Raw genomic sequence first — 19,958 nt, forward strand, 5'->3', positions numbered from 1 at the left:
AACAGGCATAAGAAAAAAGCTCGACATTATTAGGGAAATGCAAATCAAAACTACAGTGACACACTAGGTTGACCGTAAGTTTTAAAAATGTAAATTAAGTGTTGGTGAGGATATGGGGAAATTAAAGCCCTTGTACATTGCTAGTAGAAATGTAAAATGGTGCAGCCACTGAGGGAAACAGGTTGGGAGTTCCTCAAAAAGATCAACACAATTGCCAAATGACCTGGCAATTCTACTCCTAGGTATATAGCCCCCTAAACTGAAAACCTGTATTCAAAGAGAAACCTGTATATGAATGTTCCTAACAGCACCACTGCCAATAGCCAAAAGGTAGAAACAACTCAAATGTCCAACAAATGATGGCTGAATAAACAAAGTGTAGTATATCCATATAATGGAATATTATTCAGCCACAAAAAGGAATTAAGTACTGATACATGCTACAATGTGGATGAACCTTATATATGAACATCATGCTAAATGAAAGAAGCCAGACACAAAAGGTCATCACCGTATTCTATTTACATGAAACATCCAGAGTAAATAGGTAAGTCCATAGAGAAAGAAAGCAGATTAGTGATTGCCAGGGACTGTGCAAGTCAGGATAGAGAGAGAGTGCTTAGTGGATATGGTGTTTCCTTTTGGGGTGACAGAAATGCCTTGAAACTAGATAGAGGTGAAAGTTGCACAATAGTGTGAATGTACTAAAGCCCCCTGAATCGTACACTGCAAAGTGGCTAATGGTTAATTTTATGTAATGAGAATTTTACTTGAATTTCTGAAGTGATTTTACTTTTATTTCCTTCACTTTAAGTCAATCATGAAATTTCACAGTGATTTCTAGGGTGGGGGCAGAAGGAAGGCAGTGTTAAGAATCATCGGGGCTGTGGTCCAGTTGGCCCATGGAGATGCAGGCAAGGTGGGCCCTCACTGGGGCAGCTGGAGGGGCATGGACTGCCCTGCCAGCAGGTAGGTGATGTTCCGAGAGCAAGAGCTGGTACACGATGTCCTCCATGGCTTCCAGCTTATACAGCTCGATCAGGCTGTCCCCTGCAGTGGCCAGTGAGTTGGTGATCAGTTCGGCTGCCTTGGAGTCACCCTCAGCAGAGATGACGGCCGCCTTTTTCTGCTGCTCAGACTTTTCCACCACAAATCTGGCCCTCTCTGCTTCCTGCTGAGCTACCTTTTTGGCTTCCATGGCTTCTGTGAACTCCTTCCTGAAAGTTAGACATGTCAAGAACACATAGTCCAGGATGAACCCAAAGGTGGCTGCTCGCTCCGTAAGGTCATCACTCACCTGCCTGGAGACCAGCTCTCTCTGGGTGATTAGTTCTCCAGCATCAAAGCGTGCCACCACTGACTTGAGGATCTTGGTAGTGATGGGCAGCACACGCTCATCATAGTCCTCTCCAATGCTGGTGAAGATGTGAGGAAGCTGGCTAGTGACAGGCCGGAAGAGGATGCGCAGTGTGATGTTGACAATCTGTAAATCTTTGCTACTAGTGATGACTGGCGCATTATGTGGTCGAGAATGACAAAGATAATTGGTTTCCGTACCCATGGGATGAGAAAGTGAGTCTCTTCCCCTACCACAATGTCCTGTACTCCATGGAACTGGTCAAAGATGATAGCTCTGTGCCCAGCATCCACATTATGTAAGGCAGAGTTTACCACACCTCCTGCAATGGCTAAGGCCAGGCCAAACTTGCCAATGGACTCAAACACTTTGGCAGCCATGTTTTCTTCTGCTGGGCCCTCTCACACCTGCTTCCACTCTGACCTCCACATGAATTCCCCCTAAACCTTTTTCAAAAGTTACTAAAGATTAGCTTTTTAGCAAGGGCTAGATCAGGAAAGGAACAGAAATTGCTATTTTGCTTGGTGTATCATTCCTTGAATTTGGGAAGTAAAACTAATCAATATATCACTCAATTTACACTACAGAATACAGAGAAACCTAAGTTTGGACTGCTCCTATGGGTAGAACAGCCTTTTAAAATTTAAATCTAAATGTATCAAGTGCCTAACATGTGCCAAACACAGTAGCAGATACTTTACAGACAATGTCTGTTTTAATGGTCCCAACATTCTATGAGGTACAATCAGTAGTTGCCCAAACAACCCTAGGAGGGTGGTAGATAATAAGACCTGATTAAAGCATCTAATTTAACAGATGAAGTGACAATCTCAGAGAGGTTAAATGACTTGTCACTCATCACATCATAATCTGATCACCACAACATAAACCCAACCACACAATACAATATTTCTTTATAAACTAGGAACTACCTATAACAGACACATTTAGCAATAATGCACTGTGCATACACAAATACTCCAAAGAGTGGATTCCGTATTAATCTGATAATGCTGAATCCAACTTTATCTTTCATTATCTTTAACCAACATTTTAATTTCAAATGGTCCACCTGGTATTTCCCAAATATAACATGCCAGGGAATCAGTTTCATATTGTACCCAAGTCACTCTTCACCACTGAGAATGACATTTTTCTTTATTCCCCATTCCCATCAGCCACTTTTTAAATAACCTGAGGCTAGGCATTGTGGCTCACGTCTGTAATCCCAGCACTTTGAGAGGCCAGGGCAAGAGGACTGCCTGAGCCAGGAGGTTGAGGTTGCAGTGAACCATGATCATGTCATTGCACTCCAGCCTGGGCAACAGAGACTGTCAATTAATTAATTAATTAATAACTTGAACTTAAACTGAGCACAGTGGCTCACATCTATAATCCCAAGCACTTTGAGAGGCCAACGCAGAAGGATCACTTGAGACCAGGAGTTCAAGACCAGCCTGGGCAACAGCAAGACCCTGTCTCTACAAAAAATAAAAAAGGTTAGCCAAGCATGCTGGCATATGCCTATGGTCCCAGCAATTCTAGAGGCCGAGGAAGGAGGACTCCTTGGGCCTAAGAGTTAAGAGGCAGCAGTGAGTTATGACGAGGCCACGCAGCACTTCATCCTAGATGACAGAGGCCCTGTCTCTAAAAAAAAAAAAAAAATCCACCACTGACTGCAACCAATAGCCTGACTGCTGCCCCCTCGTTTTGCAGTTTCAATGAAACAACTAACCAGCAGCATTTCTTCCTGATAAGAGATCACCAACCAGAGAGTGTGTATAGTCCATTCTCACGCTGCTGATAAAGACATACCCAAGACTGGATAATTTATAAAGGAAAGAGATTTCATTGACTCACAGTTCAACATGGCTGGGGAGGCCTCAGGAAACTTATAACCATGGCAGAAGGGGAAGCAAACACATCCTTCTTCACATGGTGGCAGCAAGGAGAAGTACAGAGCGAGGGCAGAGGAGAGCCCCTTATAAAACCATCAGATCTCATAAGAACTCACTATCAGGAGAACAGCATGGCGGTTGAACTGCCCCCATGATTCAATTACCTCCCACCAGGTCCCTCCCACCACATAAGGAGATTACGGGAACTACAATTAAAGATGAGATTTAGGTAGAGGGGACACAGCCAAACCATACAGAGTGGTTCTGGCCAGTCTGCAGAGGAAGCACAGTAAATGTTTTCATGTGCTCTGCTTCATCTTTTGATGTCAGAAGACCAAAAACTCCACCCTGAGATCATGCTAATGCTGCCATTTTTTGGACATGGGTTCCATGCCATGGAAAGGTCTGAAGCTCAATTGCACATGTGCACATTTTCTCCTTCCATGAATATTCATGATGCCTCCTAGAGCTTACTGAACATATATATTTGGCCACCCTGCCCAGCATAAATTCCGGTTCCCTTTGCCCCTCCCTGGAAGTGTCTGTTTCCGACTTCTGGTGGGAGGCTTTGCTTCCCAGCCTGTCAGGATGACCACCCTGCAGGCTGCAACCATTTATGAGAAATAAAGCTCTCCTTTCCAAATTTATGACCCTTTTTATTCTTCAGCTGACATGATTACATTAAAGATCTCCTTAGCTTATAAACAGTATGCAAACACACCAGTAGGACAATAGCGTCTACTACACAAATGCCCTTGAAATACTGTATATAATTCAGATCTAATAAAAGTGAAAGAGGTGTAATGAGATCTACCTGGTAATTTCACTAGTTAACTTATCTTCACTGGTCCACATTTATATCCACCAGGATAGATAAACATAAGGGAAGGTCTAGTGTAGATTATTTGATTTATTTCAACCTAATTCATCCAGTTTAAGATTTTAGGCTAGGCACGGTGGCTCATATCTGTAATCCCAGCACTTTGGAAGGCTGAGGCAGGCAGATCACCTGAGGTCAGGAGTTCAAGACCAACCTGGGCAATATGGTGAAACCCTGTCTCAGCTAAAAATACAAAAATCAGCTGGGTGGGGTGGTGTGCACCTATACTCTCAGCTACTTGGGAGGCTGAGGCAGGAGAATTGCTTGAACCCAGGAGGCAGAGGTTGCAGTAAGCCAAGATCACACCACTGCACTCCAGCCTGGGTGACAGAGCAAGACTCTGACTCAAAAAAAAAAAAAAAAAAAAAAGATTTTAATAATATTCTTCATATAAGAAATGGGTAAATTCTCCAAAAACAGAGACCCTGGATTTTATTCACTCTGTCTCACCTCACTAAGAGATTTAGAAATGAGATTTAGAAAGCTATTCTCCTTTTAAGCCATCATGCTTATCACAGTAACACTACAATAAAATTTGGGCCAGAGTCTCCTGGTGAATAATTACCTCTTCTTTAAGGATTAAATATATCTTAAAGGCACGTGTTTAAACATACTAATGCTGAGGCCCAGCACACTCCTAGGTACTTTACAACTAGGAGAAATCAAGTCAATTTACTTGTCATGCCTGAGTCAGGCCTGGTCAAGAACTTCAAAACAGTCTCACCAAAAGATAGTTTAATAAACAATTTATTCATCTTGAAGACTGAAATAAATAATGGTAGCATCAACAACAAATGTGAGAAAAGAAAGGAAGAACGCTCATCTATTCTCAACTGATTTTTTTCCTCATCCCTGAGAAGTCAAAACCATGGAAGCTCAACACAATTCCTTCTTGTATATACAACACCCAGCTGGATCCTCTTTCCACTTTTTGGTAAACCCCCAGACTGCCAATAAAATTATGTTAAACAACTTAATGACTAATAGACTTTTCAAAACGAACGCTCAGTGAAATTCACTTCCAACTAAATCTTTTTAAAGGGGTTTCATATAATCCAACACAATTTTTCTCAGTTACAGAGATTATACGCTACATAAAATAGTGGTGGATTGACCAATAGTCAGAAAACCTATTTTCTGGTTCTGGTTCTGCTAGTTAAATCAACCTGGACAAGAGGTTAATATTTCTGAGCCTTAGTTTCAGCATCTTTACAATGTAGTTGCAAACTAAATGAATACCCAAGACCCTATGAGTCCATGACTACGATGAATATAAAATCACAGTAATGACTTCTCTCATCTTTAATTTCTTTAAAAAAAAAAAACCCACACATCCACAAGTTTTAGAAACAGTATAAGTCAAGTTAGAGCTGTGATTTAAAATAATAAGCCTACAGCTGGCTCATCTTCAAAAATTTAAAATAGAAAGTATATGAATAACTGAATTAAAAGAAAAATGTTTTTATTATTTTTACCTTCTCTCCCATAGACCTTTAACAAGAAAAGAAGAAACCTTGAGGCTAGTTTCTATGACTTTTATTTCTTCTGTGAACCCATAGGTGGAAGTGCTAAAGACTGGTGAAATAACTTTCTGTTTATCATTTGAAGTTTGTTTTATTTCACTTCTTAGCTAAGCTACCCTTTCAGATGCAGCGGATGGGTAGCAGGTACAGCTGACTGTGAGCTTCACGGAATCAAAGAAAGCATACTTTCCTCCCTTCAAGAAGCTACCTCTCATAAGTAGAACTTTTAATAAAAGTCTGATTTAAATGTCCTCTTACATACTTTTCAGTGATTTCATTTATTTACTTACATGGCTTTTTATTCTACCAACGCATCATAGAAATTTCCTGGTCTCCAGCAAAAGTTTAAATGCAAATTATTTAACAAAGTTTCGCTGTCTGGACTAGAGCTCAAAGAGAGAAAAAACAACTTCTCTGATGTCTCAAGCTATAGTTGTACTGTTACTGACCTCCTCACCTACTTTGCAATTAATTAATTAAAAAATTAATACCATCTGCTATCTAACATTTTGAAAACACCTTCAATCCATCACAAGATTAGGACACTACTAAACATATAAACTTAGTATCTTATTAAATTCTATTAGATGTACAATAGTCCTCGTTTTACTTAAATTGTCATTGATCTTTAAGATAAAAGGACATCTGAAACAATTCTTTAAATGTCGTAACTTTCTATGCCATTTGCTGGCCCTTGCTAACTTACTACTCTATTGTCTTTCCCTTTTAGTTTGTCAGAATGAACAAGACCTTTAAGATGCTGGTATGTGGCAGCACTGTTTACAATACCAACATTGCAACCACAAGGGGCCACCAAATACATTATAATATGTAATTATAGAGCATATATAGCACATATAATAGCATATAGATATAGTATATAATTGTGGTGCATACTCATCTTTTATACCCATATCTATATCTATATTACATAGCATATCTATATTACATATATTATAGCATATCAATACAACAGAACACAATATAGTTATCAACAATTGTGGCACCAAAGAAGGGTGACTGGCAGTGAAAACTGTCTATGATACACAGCCAAGTGAAGAAACAATGGATTATTTTTAAAATTAATTAACAAAAATTAACTATTTCTGTTTTAACAATGTTTATTTCTCCAGAAGATCTTTAATTGAAATTTCTAAGGATCATCACCTAATGATGAGTCAAAAGAAGCTTACCAATAATCTAGCTCATAAATAATCCGATTCCCAAATACAGTGGAAGGAGTAACAAGTACAGTAGCCATTTTTTGTATTGGGAAAAAAATGTAAAGAATCTAAAAGAGCCACAGACCAAAAAGTTGATGGTAGTTACCTCTAGATAGAGGAATATAAGTAATTTTTCTTTTCTTTTCTTTTCTTTTCTTTTCTTTACTTAGCGGAATTTTCTAATTTTTCTATAAGTAAATATATTTCTTGTATAATGTTTTTATAGTTTAAAATTCAAATAAAATTATATTCTGTATATTAGTTAAACACAATTGCTCCGGGTCCCATGGCTCATGCCTATAATCCCAGCACTTTGGGAGGCCAAGGCGGGCGGATCACCTGAGGTCAGGAGTTCGAAACCAGACCAGCCAACATGGTGAAACCCCATCTCTACAAAGAATATAAAAATTAGCTGGGCATCGTTGCAGGCATCTGTAATCCCAGCTACTTGGGGGGCTGAGGCAGGAGAATTGCTGAACCCAGGAGGTGGAGGTTGCAGTGAGTGGAGACTGCACCACTGCACTCCAGCCTGAGCAACAGAGCGAGATTCAGTCTCAAAAAAAAAAAAAAAAAAAAAACAGAATTACACTATGCAAGCCCCCATGTGGTTACTGCCACAATTGAGATGTCTGCTTAATTCAGTTAGCATTTAAGGCCTAGGACAGAAAAACACATACACTCAAGTTTTCTAGAAATGAAACAAACAAAAAAGGACCAAACCTATTCTACCACCTCGGGAGAAAGGAGGCCACTGCCCACTACACGTTACTGCCATAGTTCATCTCTCTCAACCTGAGATCAAGGAGTACACTGGCAAAGCAGAGGAAAAAAGCTCTGATTAAAAACCAAAATGGATTAAAGGGTAGAAAGAGGGTGCATTATTGTGTTTTTTTCCTACTGCTTTACCATAACACCAAGTACTTGGAGAAGGAGAGTTGTAAAAGTCAGCATTAAGAGGTGGTGGTTTGTCCTATGATGGGAATTTATATCAACAAAATGCCTTATAAGCCAGGCAGGGTGGTGTGTGCCTATAATCCCAGCTACTTAGGAGGCTGAGGCAGGAAGATCAGTTGAGACCAGGAATTCAAGACCAGCCTGGGCAATACAGCAAGACTCTATTAAAAAAAAAAAAAAAAAGCCTTATATTCATGAGTTATTTTTTAGCATGCTCAAGATTCAAACAGAATCAAAGTTCACACAAAGTTCCCTCTAAACTGGGACTTCCCTGAAACCTTCTAAACTCAAGATTTTATTTAAATATAACACAGCCATCTTTGGTTAGTTAGCTGATCCCAATAACGTAAGAGTAGCTTGGGAAACACTTACTGAAAATCACAAGGACTGCTGTAATATTTTACATAGAATATTGTCTGATGGAATCTAACATTCCTTCTGACAAGGGTTACTCAGTCTAATAGCACCAGCAAGGCCACATTCAGCTTCAGGAGGCCTCTTGGCCTGTGATGCCTCAGTCCTTTCTATCACATGTTATCTGACTATACAATCGTCTCCTTCACTGAAAATGAGCATGACGTTGTACCATGACTGAATCCTTAATATAAAGTGTATTTAAGTAAGTTCACCCTTTATGTAATAACTGTGGTCTCACATTTATACTACATAAATAAAATCTATTCTTTGAATTATTACATAAAGCAAACTTTCCCAGTTAACGGAAGCCTTTAAAATTTTTTTAGAACACAAGTACTCTCCATGTCCCCCTGCCCCCCACTTTGGTTATTTTTATAAATTTATATTTTCTTATACCAGGTTTTAAGAGTGGACCATACTTGTATTTTGACAGGGCTGGCAGCTTCTAATTAGAGATAGAATGTGTACATGAATACAGACAGAAATTTTAATAGGCAGCACATATCATAATATTTGTTCTATAAGAGCTATTTAGACACAACCTAAATGTGCTCGAGAATTTGGTCCATTTGAAAGCTCATGTTGAAAATGGAAAATTCTTCTTTCATTTAAGAGATAACCAAGTAAAGAAACAAACAACAAAAGACACTCTCCTTATGAGAAAAGGATTCTAATGGTCCCTGCTGGGTAAGATATATGCATGATGCTTAGCATTGGAAAGCCTGTCTCTGAAATATGATAAAGCTCTGGACCTAATCTCATCTAATGGTAAAATTCTGCCAGTGTTGTGGAAATTGTGGGTAACTGTGTTTAGATGAGCCATCTCAAGCCCTACTAACGCCCTCAATTTCTCCTTTCTTCCTTTGCTCGGGCTTTAGGGGTTCAACCTACTTATATTCCCTGAACATTTCCTCACCCACTCTATCCCCTGGACTATGGAATGAGAGGCTATCTCTCCAGCCACCTCTTCTCTTATTGTCCTTAGAGACAAATAAACCTGGCCAAGTTACCAAACTATCTGAATTTACTTATCTATAAAATGAGAATAGTATTAGTACTTAACTCAGAGATTAGGATATGAATACCAAATCTTTAGACTAGTGTGATACATAATTAGCATTATGTAAGCGTCAGCCCATATGCTTTTATTATCGTTAGTATTATTTAGAACAACGTTTGATTTATAAGCACTACATATTACTATCACTATTAAGTATTTGATTGTTAACTGTTACATAAAGTGAAAATAACATGAAATTTTTTACTTTAGAAATCTTAGAAAAATCTTGCATTCATGGCTCCTGACTACTTGATGACCAACAAAGCACTGTTGCCAAAACTGCATTTTGAGATGGCTCAAAATGGCTCCTCCATTGTTCTCATATCTGTTCCTCTGTTGTGTCTTTCTCTCACCTAGCATCATTTATTCAAACTCTGTTGTTCCCTTATGGCCTAACTTAAATGGGCCCTCCTTCACAAAGATTTCTATGAAGCCCATCTTCTAACCAGTAATAACTTACCATTTTTATATTACATTGTTTTGCTTGTTTTTGCCTCTCTCCCCAATTGGAATGTAAGCTTCATGAGGACAGGAATAACTGCATTTTGTTAGTGGGATGAATCTTTGTGCCTAGAACAGTACCTGGCGTATAGATTATCGATAAAAATTGTTGAATAATTAATATTCAATCTGATCTATGTCAGACTTGTTAGATTAATAAATCCTTATCTGTTTAAGCCACCATAGCTGTTATTCTGTTACTTACAGTCGAAGACATTTCTGATGTTAAAGCATTATAAAATATGCACAGAATATTTATTATCCCCATCATTGTTATTCCTGTTATTATTAATTAACCAGCATTTATTATGTGCTTACCATGTGCTAGGCATGATATTCAGTATTTTTAGCAGCTTGCTAAATAAGCATCATCTTTTTTAACCTTTACAGTAATTTCTGAGGTACATACCAATTTTATAGATGAAGAAACTGAGGCTCAGAAAAGCTGAACAGTTTGCTCAAGGTAACAAAACTAGGAAATGACTGGCACAAACTATAAACGCAAATTTCTGGCTCCAGTATCTATACTCTTACCTAGTATGTTGTACTGCCATGTCTGTGAAATATACATAGAAGTATTTTCCTCTTAAAATAACTATAAGCTCTACAAGTCAGAAATCCTATTCTCCAAGCCATGGTATCCACCAAGGCAATTAATATATTGGGCCCTCAAGTAACTACTCAGTAAATATTTGTTGCAGAGATAGACAAGTGAATACCAATCCTGCTCTGGGAATCTGAGTTTTTATAAAAATAAGATATGAATATACACTGTTTAAAAATTAATTTACTGTATTCACAAGTATGTGCCCCTAGTTTCTCTTGATTGCAGGAATTTTTCCTTCTGTTTTGGTTATATTTGTCACTCAGGCATCCAGAATCAAAACATCATCTCTGCTATGGTCTGAATGTTTGTGTTCCCCCAAAATTCATAGTTGAAACCCTAACCCGCAAGGTGATGGTACTAGGAGGGAGCATTTGTGGATGGTTGGGTCACGAGGACAGAGCCCTCATGAATGGGATCAGTCTTCTTTTGGAGGTCTGAGAGAGCTCATTTGCCCCCTCTGCCATGAGAGGACACAGTGAGAAAGTACAATTTGTGAACCAGGAAACAGTCCCTCACCGTATACCAAATTTTCCAGGACCTTGATCTTGGACTTCATGGTCTTCAGAACTGTGAGAAATAAATTTCTGTGGTTTGTAAGCCACTTGGTTTATGGCATTTTGTTTTAGCAGCCCAAACAGGCTAAAACAGTCTCCTAACAAATTAAATAACTGGTGCTCTATGTATTTAAAGATAATGGTGGATTTATTTTCAATATATGGCTTTCTGCCACATATGGTAACCCCTAGGCCCTTAGACAACTATTTTTTTATGCAAAATATTTTATGCCAGTCCCTTGTTGGGCAAGACAAGTAAATAAATGAAAACACACACACACACACACACACACACACACAGCATACACATACATATGTAAAAACATATATGGAGAAGGCAGTCAAAAACTGACTGGATCCATGAAGAGAATCCCCAATGCATGTATTTCTCTTTTCCTTGCCTTCAGCTTGGTGATCTATAACAGCTTCCCATATCACACAGTAAGCAGAGATGTGTAAGCAGATGCAGATAGATGAATGAACTGGGCGATGCTGAAAATCTGTGAATTGAAGCATCTAATACATGAATTGAAATAAAAAAAAAATTCTCTTCCTCCAAACAGTTGTATGAACAAATCAAAAGGAAAAGAAGAGTTGGAGGGAAAATGAGACAAAGAACAAAATCTGGTCTATGTGACACATTTATAAAACTGATGGCCTGTCAGCAAGACACTGATGAATATTTTTGCAGGATAAAAATGGCAACACAGGTCTAAAAATAAACCACTGCTCTGCAGACCTGTCTGGTTCAGCTACACCACTGGAATATAAACATCCTCACTCGTACATTTTGACTCAAGGTTTCACAAAGAAGGAAAAACTGAACGTTTTGTTAGTAAGACAAGATATTTTACATGGTTATAAATGGGTTATGTTCCCTACATAATATACACTGAATTTAAGTATAATGATTTTCATTTTCTAAAAAAGTAAAATAAATGGTAATGGCAATATGCCACTAACTAATCTTTTATAAAAGACTATTTCCTTCCAACCCAATTATAATAAAATAAAATAAATATAAAATAAAATTATAAATTATTTCTAAGCTGACTTGAATGGCAGATCTAGTCAAAATGCTATCCCAAATGGTTCTTGAAAAGGGGTGAAAACTCTATTATCTCATCTTGCATCTGAATTTACAATAAAAGTTACTACCTAAAATGCAAAAGTGAATTTACTATCCTTTACAAGTAGCACTGTAATTCATCAAATCTATTCACTTTATTCAATCTTGCCTTATGTTACGATCTTGGTCTTAAATAGTGATTTCAATTCTAAGAGTTACAAACCTCTGGAAGGTTCTCCCAGAACATTCTGATGACTATCATGCCACCTTTTTTTAATAGTAAAACTGAATTAATTCCCCATAACAATAAAATGTGAATAATAAATTACACTTGATCCTTTATGACCACACTGAATTGGAATAAATAGAAAATTAAAAATGACCATCCTGCTTCTACCCGTGGCCACTAGTCTATTCACAGCACAGCAGCCAGGGCATCTTTGCAAAAAGTAAATGACATCACATCACTACCCCTGTTCAATTCCTTCAGTGACTTCCCATTACTCAAAATAGCACACCACCATGGCAAGCTAATTCTTAATTTTTTTTTTCTTGTTGCCCAGGCTGGAGTGCAATGGCGCAGTCTCAGCTCACTGTAACCTCTGCCTCCCGGGTTCAAGCAAGTCTCCTGCCTCAGCCTCCCAAGTAGCTGGGATTACAGGCGCCTGCCACGACTCCCAGCTAGTATTTTTGTATTTTTAGTAGAGATGGGGTTTCACCATTTTGGCCAGGCTGGTCTCTAACTCCTGGCCTCAAGTGATCGGCCCATCTTGGCCTCGCAAAGTGCTGGGATTAGAGGCATGAGTCACCGCACCTGGCCAACTCTTAAATTTTTTGTAGAGACGAGAGCTCACTGTGTTGGCCAGGCTGGTCTTGAATCCCTGGCCTAAAGCAATCCTTCTACTTCAGCCTCCCGATGTGCTGAGATTATAGGTGTGAGCCACAGTGCCTAGTCTCACTACCTAATTCTTGACAGCAGATAGCTACACATTAAAATATAAATACATCTTCCAATATACATCTGTATACTTCCTCCATTGCAGCTGGTATGCCATCCAAGTAATGGCAAAGTCTTCTAATGGAGAGGAAGAAAAAAAAAAACATATAAAGAGCTGTAAGATAAAAACAATTTCATTTTAGGAATTTTCATTTTCAACCTTATTTTTGTAGTAGGGTCACAAAGTTAAGAGAAAACTCTTAATTCCCACTTCGAGCTTGCTCATCTGTCAGAACTCCCCATGGGACTACCCATTTATTCAGTTGCTCAAGCCAAAAGCCTCAAAGTTGGCTTTGATTCCTCGCATTCCCATATCCCATATTCAATCCTCCATAAGACCAGTCTACTCTCTCTAACACATACCACATATTACCACTTCTCACTCCTAAAAGTACCACACCCTGGTTCAAGGCCTTATCATTTATACCTCCCTTAGATGACTGCAAGCCTCCTTAACAACATCCTACTTCCATCTTTTGCCACTAGTCTATTTACTACACAGCAGCTACAGATATCTTTGCAAAAAGTAAATGACATCACATCCTTAGCCCTGTTCAATTGCTTCAATGACTTCCCATTACTCAGAACAAGATCTCAAGTTTTTTTATGTCCTACAGGATCTTTCATGACCTTGTTCATGCCCCTCTTCTACTACCATTTTCTCCTCTTATACTCTTGGCTTTGCCTTTCCTCAAACACCCCAAGCCCAGGCCCACCCATGGGTCATTTCACTCATTTTTTCCTCTGCCTGGAACATTCTTTGTCTTTTTTGAGATGGAGTCTCGCTCTGTCAGGCTGGAGTGCAGTGGTGCGATCTTGGCTCACTGCAACCTCTGCCTCCCAGGTTCAAGCAATTCTTCTGGCTTAGCCTCCCGAGTAGCTGGGACTATAGGCATGTGCCACCGTGCCCAGCTAATGTTTTTGTATTTTTAGTAGAGATGGGGTTTCACCATGTTAGCCAGGATGGTCTCAATCTCCTGACTTCATGATCTGCCCACCTCGGCTTCCAAACATGCTGGGATTACAGGCGTCAGCCACCATGCTCATAATGCCTGGAACACTCTTATCTCATGTTTGGCTCCTTCTCACACGAAGGCCACTCAATGTCATGTCTTCAGAGAGGCCTTCCTGACCACCCTAACTAAAATATCCCCACCCCAACCACCCATTTACTAGTTACTTTCTATCCCAGATTCTTGCTTTATTCCACTTCCATGTGCAATTACATTATTTATCTAGTATTATTGTCCATCTTCCCCTACTTGAATGTAAGCTCTATGACTGTCTTGCTCATCACCGTATTCCCTTAAAAAAGCTAACATATAAATTAATAATCTACAGCAGCAAAAACTGCAAACTCAAATACCTATAGGAGCCAGGAGGTCATGAAAGTGAGTAAATCAGGCAATTTCCAGCTAATATGGAAATGAAGGCCCAACACAAAAACAGCTTACTATTTTTCAAGAGAGACCTGATATACAACCTTCTAGATAAAATCTTCTGATTGTTTGATGATAAATTCTGTTTCTTTTTTTCATTAAAACTCTACCCAAGCCAAATATACCATATTTGTGAGCCAGATACATACACAGGCTACCACTTGTTAACTTCTCACCTATAGTAAATCTTCTAAGTTTAAACTTACTAGGTGCAATAGATTATTCTAAAGATTTCCACATGCTCTTTTGCAACGTGAATTTGCCATTCCTCCCATCAAGAGATGGAATCTATTTTCCCTTCCTTGGATATGTGACTTGCTTTGACCGACTTGCTTAAGGGAAGTGTCAAACAACCTAAAATATGCAGCGTTGGTTTTGGGACCTAATGGCAGGCAGAGGCTGAAAAAGTGGAAAGTCAGTTGTTAGCAAAGGCCAAGAAGAGCCATGAGAAAATTGCTATTAGATACAGGACAGACAGTGACTCATGTTACATAGTGGTGGAATATTTGGCAAGACTGTTGTCTGCAATAATATTTACCTAATTTAATAATTACATAAGATAGAATATTTACCTAATTAACTTATCGACTGACTAAAGATATTTCCAGGTAGAACACTGAAAGTAAGTGCCAATTGGCTTCTTTTAGCTGCATATGATAAAGTATGGGGAACAGAGAAATAAACTAAAGAAGGACCTGTTTAATTTTTAAGCAGAATTTAGAGGAAGTAAAGAGGGCCCAAAACAGTCTCTACAACTGGCAAAAGATCTGGAATTTAAAAATGGTCTCTGAGGAGATATCAAATCAGACGTTTGTCCATAAGATCTTTTGTTGAGACCTTGAAAATATAGACCCTTCTCATCTATACAAAGGAAATTCTAAGAATCTTAATGACCTTTTCTTCAATAGGCAGATCCAGAGTAAAGACAGTTCTGTCCTGAAAAGGGATTATGAATGTGGCTTTTGGGACATAGAATCAATCCCTAACCACATTCATAGAAAACTCTCAAAGTTTTAAAGAAAACTATAGTACTAAAAGTACCACCAGTTTGGACTAAAAGAGGAAGAAACAGTCCAAAATGGGAGAAATAAAATATCTGTGGGTTCCCAACTTCACATAGGTAAGAAGCAGGTTGAAAAGCTACTCAGCTACAAATATGACCTATTTCTTATGAAAAAGAAAAAAGGAGGAGAAAGCCAAGAGCCCAAAGGGTAGAGCTAATAGTCTTACAAAATGATGTACTAGGGAACAACTCTCAAGGAGCAGAACTGGACACTATTCAAGGTATGTGTGTGTGTGTATATATACACACACACATATATATATTTTTTGTATATATATGTATATATATATTTTTTGTATATATATGTATTTATATATATATAAATATACATATATATATATATATTTTTTTTTTTTTTGGAAGTCCTTGTCCTTTATTGGGCAAGGAGTGAGGGAAGCAGACAGACCGGTTGGACATAGTAGATGGTTGTATGAGGACAAAATGCTACCTGAAAGCCAGCCAACCCACACTCCCCCGAAATGGATGCTAATACCCTTCAAACTCTGGGCATTGGTTGTCTTCCAGTGATAAAAGATGGGGTTCTTGTAAAGCTTCTTGTTACCCTCAACCATGGAGGCAAGTTCTGAGTTCTGGTTTTCCTACAACACTAACTCTAGTCACATAGATCTCTGGAGTGATCAAACATGGTGGAGTGGCAGGGTGAGTGTTCCAAAAGGATAAGTAAAACAGGAGTCTTGACCAAGCCCTGTCACAATGTCAATGCCTGTGTATGGCCTCCCAGCCCAACCAGAAATTGACAGAGGCATGTATATGGTGAAAAGATACACATATATTTAGAATTAGCCAGCTGGACTCCATTTAGATGATCCCAATTTTGTTGGCAACATCCACAGCACTGTAATCAGGAGCCAGTGGAACATATGCCTTCTTCTCTCCATCAGGCTGAATCAGGGTGTTGACCTTGGCCACATCAATGTCATAGAGCTTCTTCACAGCCTGTTTGATCTGGTGCTTGTTGGCTTTAACATCCACAATGAACACAAGCATGTTGTTGTCGTCTATCTTCTCCATGGCAGACTCAGTGGTCAGCGGAAACTTGATGATAGCATAGTGGTCAAGCTTGTTTCTCCCGGGGGCGCTCTTCTGAGGACACGTGGGCTGCCTCCGGAGTCTCGGCGTCTTGGGCCGCCGGAAGGTGGGTATCCTGGGCCGCTGGAAGGGGCCGCCGGAAGGCGGGTGCGGGTCTTATCTTTTTGGGGCTGTGAACACCTTTCAACACTGCCTTCTTGGCTTAGCCTTCGCTTTGGCTTCGGCTTTAGGAGGGGTAGGAGCTTCCTTCTTTGCTTTCGGTGCCATCTTGTGAAAAGGCTATGCAAGGTATATTTTTCATACATGGGGTAAGAGACTTAGTAACATGTGCCCAGATGAATTTCAAAATTGCTATGGAACAGTGCTTCCAATTCTTCCTCTTTTTAAATGGGAGCGACTACTACAGTTTTCTTGCCCCTGTCTCACCACTGTATGTTGGATGGGGGATGTGAGACAGAGGCAGGAAACTTACCTTTTCATTCACAGATTTCTACATCTAAAGAAGCTGTACTGGAGCAGCTGTGCCTAAGAAATCTCATACGCATCTGGACTTTAGTTAGATGAAAAGATACTGGACTCCAGGTCGATGCCATAATGAGATAAGACTTCTAAGAGAGGAGTAGGTATATTCTGCATGTGGAAGAAATGTGAATTGTTATGTTCAGAGGGCAGACTGTAGCAGACTACTTCCAAAGATAGCTGCAACAATACCTTCTATCTCATGCCACTTTGCTATAGGAAGTTGACATTCTCCCATCAAAAGGTAGAATATTTTCCCTTCCACTTAAATCTAAGCTGGTCCTGTGGCTTGCTTTGACCAACATAATTTGGTAGAACTGGCTGGGCGCCGTGGCTCATGCCTGTAATCCCAACACTTCGGGAGGCCAAGGTGGGCGGATTGCTTGAAGCCAGGAGTTTGAGACCAGCCTGAGCAACACAGCGAAATTCCATCTCTACTTAAAATACAAAAATGAGCTGGGTGTGGTGGCACATGCCTATAATCCCAGCTTCTTGGGAGGCTGAGGTATGAGAATTGCTTAAACCCAGGAAGCAGAGGTTGCAGTGAGCCAACATGGTGCCACTGCACTCCAGCCTGGACAACAGAGCAAGACTCTGTCTCAAAAAAAAAAAAAAAAAAAGAATGTGGCAAAACTGACAGTGTATGACTTTCAGATCAAGGCCTTAAGATATCTTACAACTTCTGTTTTCACCTTGGAACAATCTCAGTACCATGTAAGGAAGCTCAACCTAGTCTAGTGAATAATGAGAGATCACATGGAAGAAAACTGAGGCTTCCTAGGTAACAACTAGTATCAAGACACCAGACACGGAGGTGAGGCCATCATGAACCCTCTACCCCAGCCAATACCATGTGGAATAGAAAAAAGTTGTCTCCAATAAGCCCTGCCCAAACTCCAGATCCACAAAATCATAAGCAATAATTTTTTTTTAATCACTAAGTTTTAGGATAGTTTGTTATAAAGCAGTATGTATCTAAGACACTGGAGACAAGGCTAATCTGAATAATGGAAATGTGTGAATTCTTGAATTTTTAAAAAACACATTTCTAATATGGTTTAAGCATTCACAGTGACTTTTAGGATAACAGCCTAGGATTCATTCCTTCATACACCAAATATTTACTGAGCTTCTAATATATGTCAGGTACTGTTCTAGGCCCTCGGAAAACAGTGAATTAAAGTCCTTATGGAATTGATATTCCAGTAAGAAGAACAAAAACAGGCTTCTAAGGATCTGCTTTAATAAGTAAGATGATTTCTTATTAGCACATCAATATTGTAAGTTAGTGTTTGCCAAATAACTAAATCTAGTCTTAACTTTCTCCTTGAAATCGTTACTTGGATGCTTTATTGCTGTACCAGGAGCTATTTTTAGCCCAGCCTTTCTTCAGACTGAGCTAGAAAAAAAGCAAGGTCAAAATGATATAAGACCACTAGCAAATTTTGTGCACCTGAATATTCAGGTACCTTCTATGTACTAAATTTATTCTGATTTAGAACACTAGCACTTTCTCACCTTTACTCCTGACATATCCTCTTCTGGGGCACCCTTCCCCTGCCTCCTTCACCTGGGAAACTCCTGACTCCCTCAGGTCTCACCACCATGCCAGATGTTTCTCTTTCTTCTTTCACTGCATCCTATGCATATATATATATATAATCTTATTGAGTACAGTATAATTTATTGTTTCTTTGTTTAACTGTCCCAACTAGATTGTTAATTCCTCCAGGGGAGGAACTGTTCTTTCATTCCTAACATAGAAATCTACATGAATAGTTAGGTAATCAATAGTAAGTGATCAATAAGTGTTTGCGAAATGAATGAGCCTTAAAACCTTGATTAAATCATTGTTCTCTTGTCTGTAGAATGGGGCTAATATTCCAAGGAGAAGATGAAATTGCAACTGCCTGGCAAATTATAAAGCATTATTCAAGTATTTTATCATTATTTACCAGACATAAGCACAAATTGCCTCTTTATAATACCCAAATTTATCCTCAAAGTAGGAAGACTTGCTATACTTAAGGACACAGAAAAGCATACCAACTTTCAAATAAAATTCGTACGCAGTAGATATAAGTTCTGGTTTGTGGTTGCTCTTGTTTTGGTTTCATCAGTCCCTCCATTTTGCAATCACCTGTTGTATGCTATCTGCATTTTAACTCAAAAGCACAGAAGAAAACCTTCAGGGTTTGAGACACATCCGAAGGGTAAATGCAATTTCATCTATGGGTTTGTTAAAAAGTCAGAGGATTTTTAAAATTAAGTTAAGTTTCAGGTTTAACCTAAACTTAACTTAATTTTCAGAACACAATTCCTCTTCTTTTCACATAAATGTGGCTATTTGAAAACAAGGTGTTTGCATGTTATAGTACCTCAGGCAGGATTATAAAAGTTCAAAGGACTAAACAGATACACACATGCACCATCAGAGTCATAATTCAATCCCATACATCTATCACCTAGCAAGAGGACGTAAAATCAATGCAGTCCAACATGGTAGCCACTAGATACATGTTGCTATTAATTTAATTTTTAATTAAAATGAAACAAAATTAAAAATTCAGTTCATCAGTCACACTGGCCACATTTCAAGCTCTCAATAGCTGGTGATTACCAAATTGTACAGTGTAGATACAGAATAGTTCCATCATCATAAAACGTTCTGTTGTATAACAGTGCCTTCAATGAGTAAAACATAGGTTTCATATCAAATTACTGAGATAATTTTTCTAATATGATTTCTAATATTCTCTGTCTGCAGTAATGAAAACAGTGTGATATTTCTGAAGAAATGTTAAAAAAGGGGTAGTCTGGAAAGACATCACTTTTTCAAAGGCTGAC

General features: G+C 38.9%; 2 protein-coding genes across 2 annotated transcripts in view; both read right to left on the reverse strand.

Annotated features, from left to right (window-relative positions):
* Positions 1-19,958, reverse strand: part of HSD17B12 (hydroxysteroid 17-beta dehydrogenase 12) — a 173,115-nt gene that overhangs the window by 118,923 nt on the left and 34,234 nt on the right. The window lies entirely within an intron of this gene.
* On the reverse strand, positions 787-2,162 carry LOC117081599 (prohibitin-like). Its single transcript, XM_033207764.1, is given in 2 exon segments — positions 787-1,539; positions 1,542-2,162. Coding segments are annotated over 2 exon segments (867 nt in total). The 5' UTR covers positions 1,738-2,162; the 3' UTR covers positions 787-868.

The sequence above is a fragment of the Trachypithecus francoisi genome, unplaced genomic scaffold (assembly GCF_009764315.1).
Source record: "Trachypithecus francoisi isolate TF-2019V2 unplaced genomic scaffold, Tfra_2.0 Lachesis_group8, whole genome shotgun sequence".
NCBI lineage: Eukaryota > Metazoa > Chordata > Mammalia > Primates > Cercopithecidae > Trachypithecus > Trachypithecus francoisi.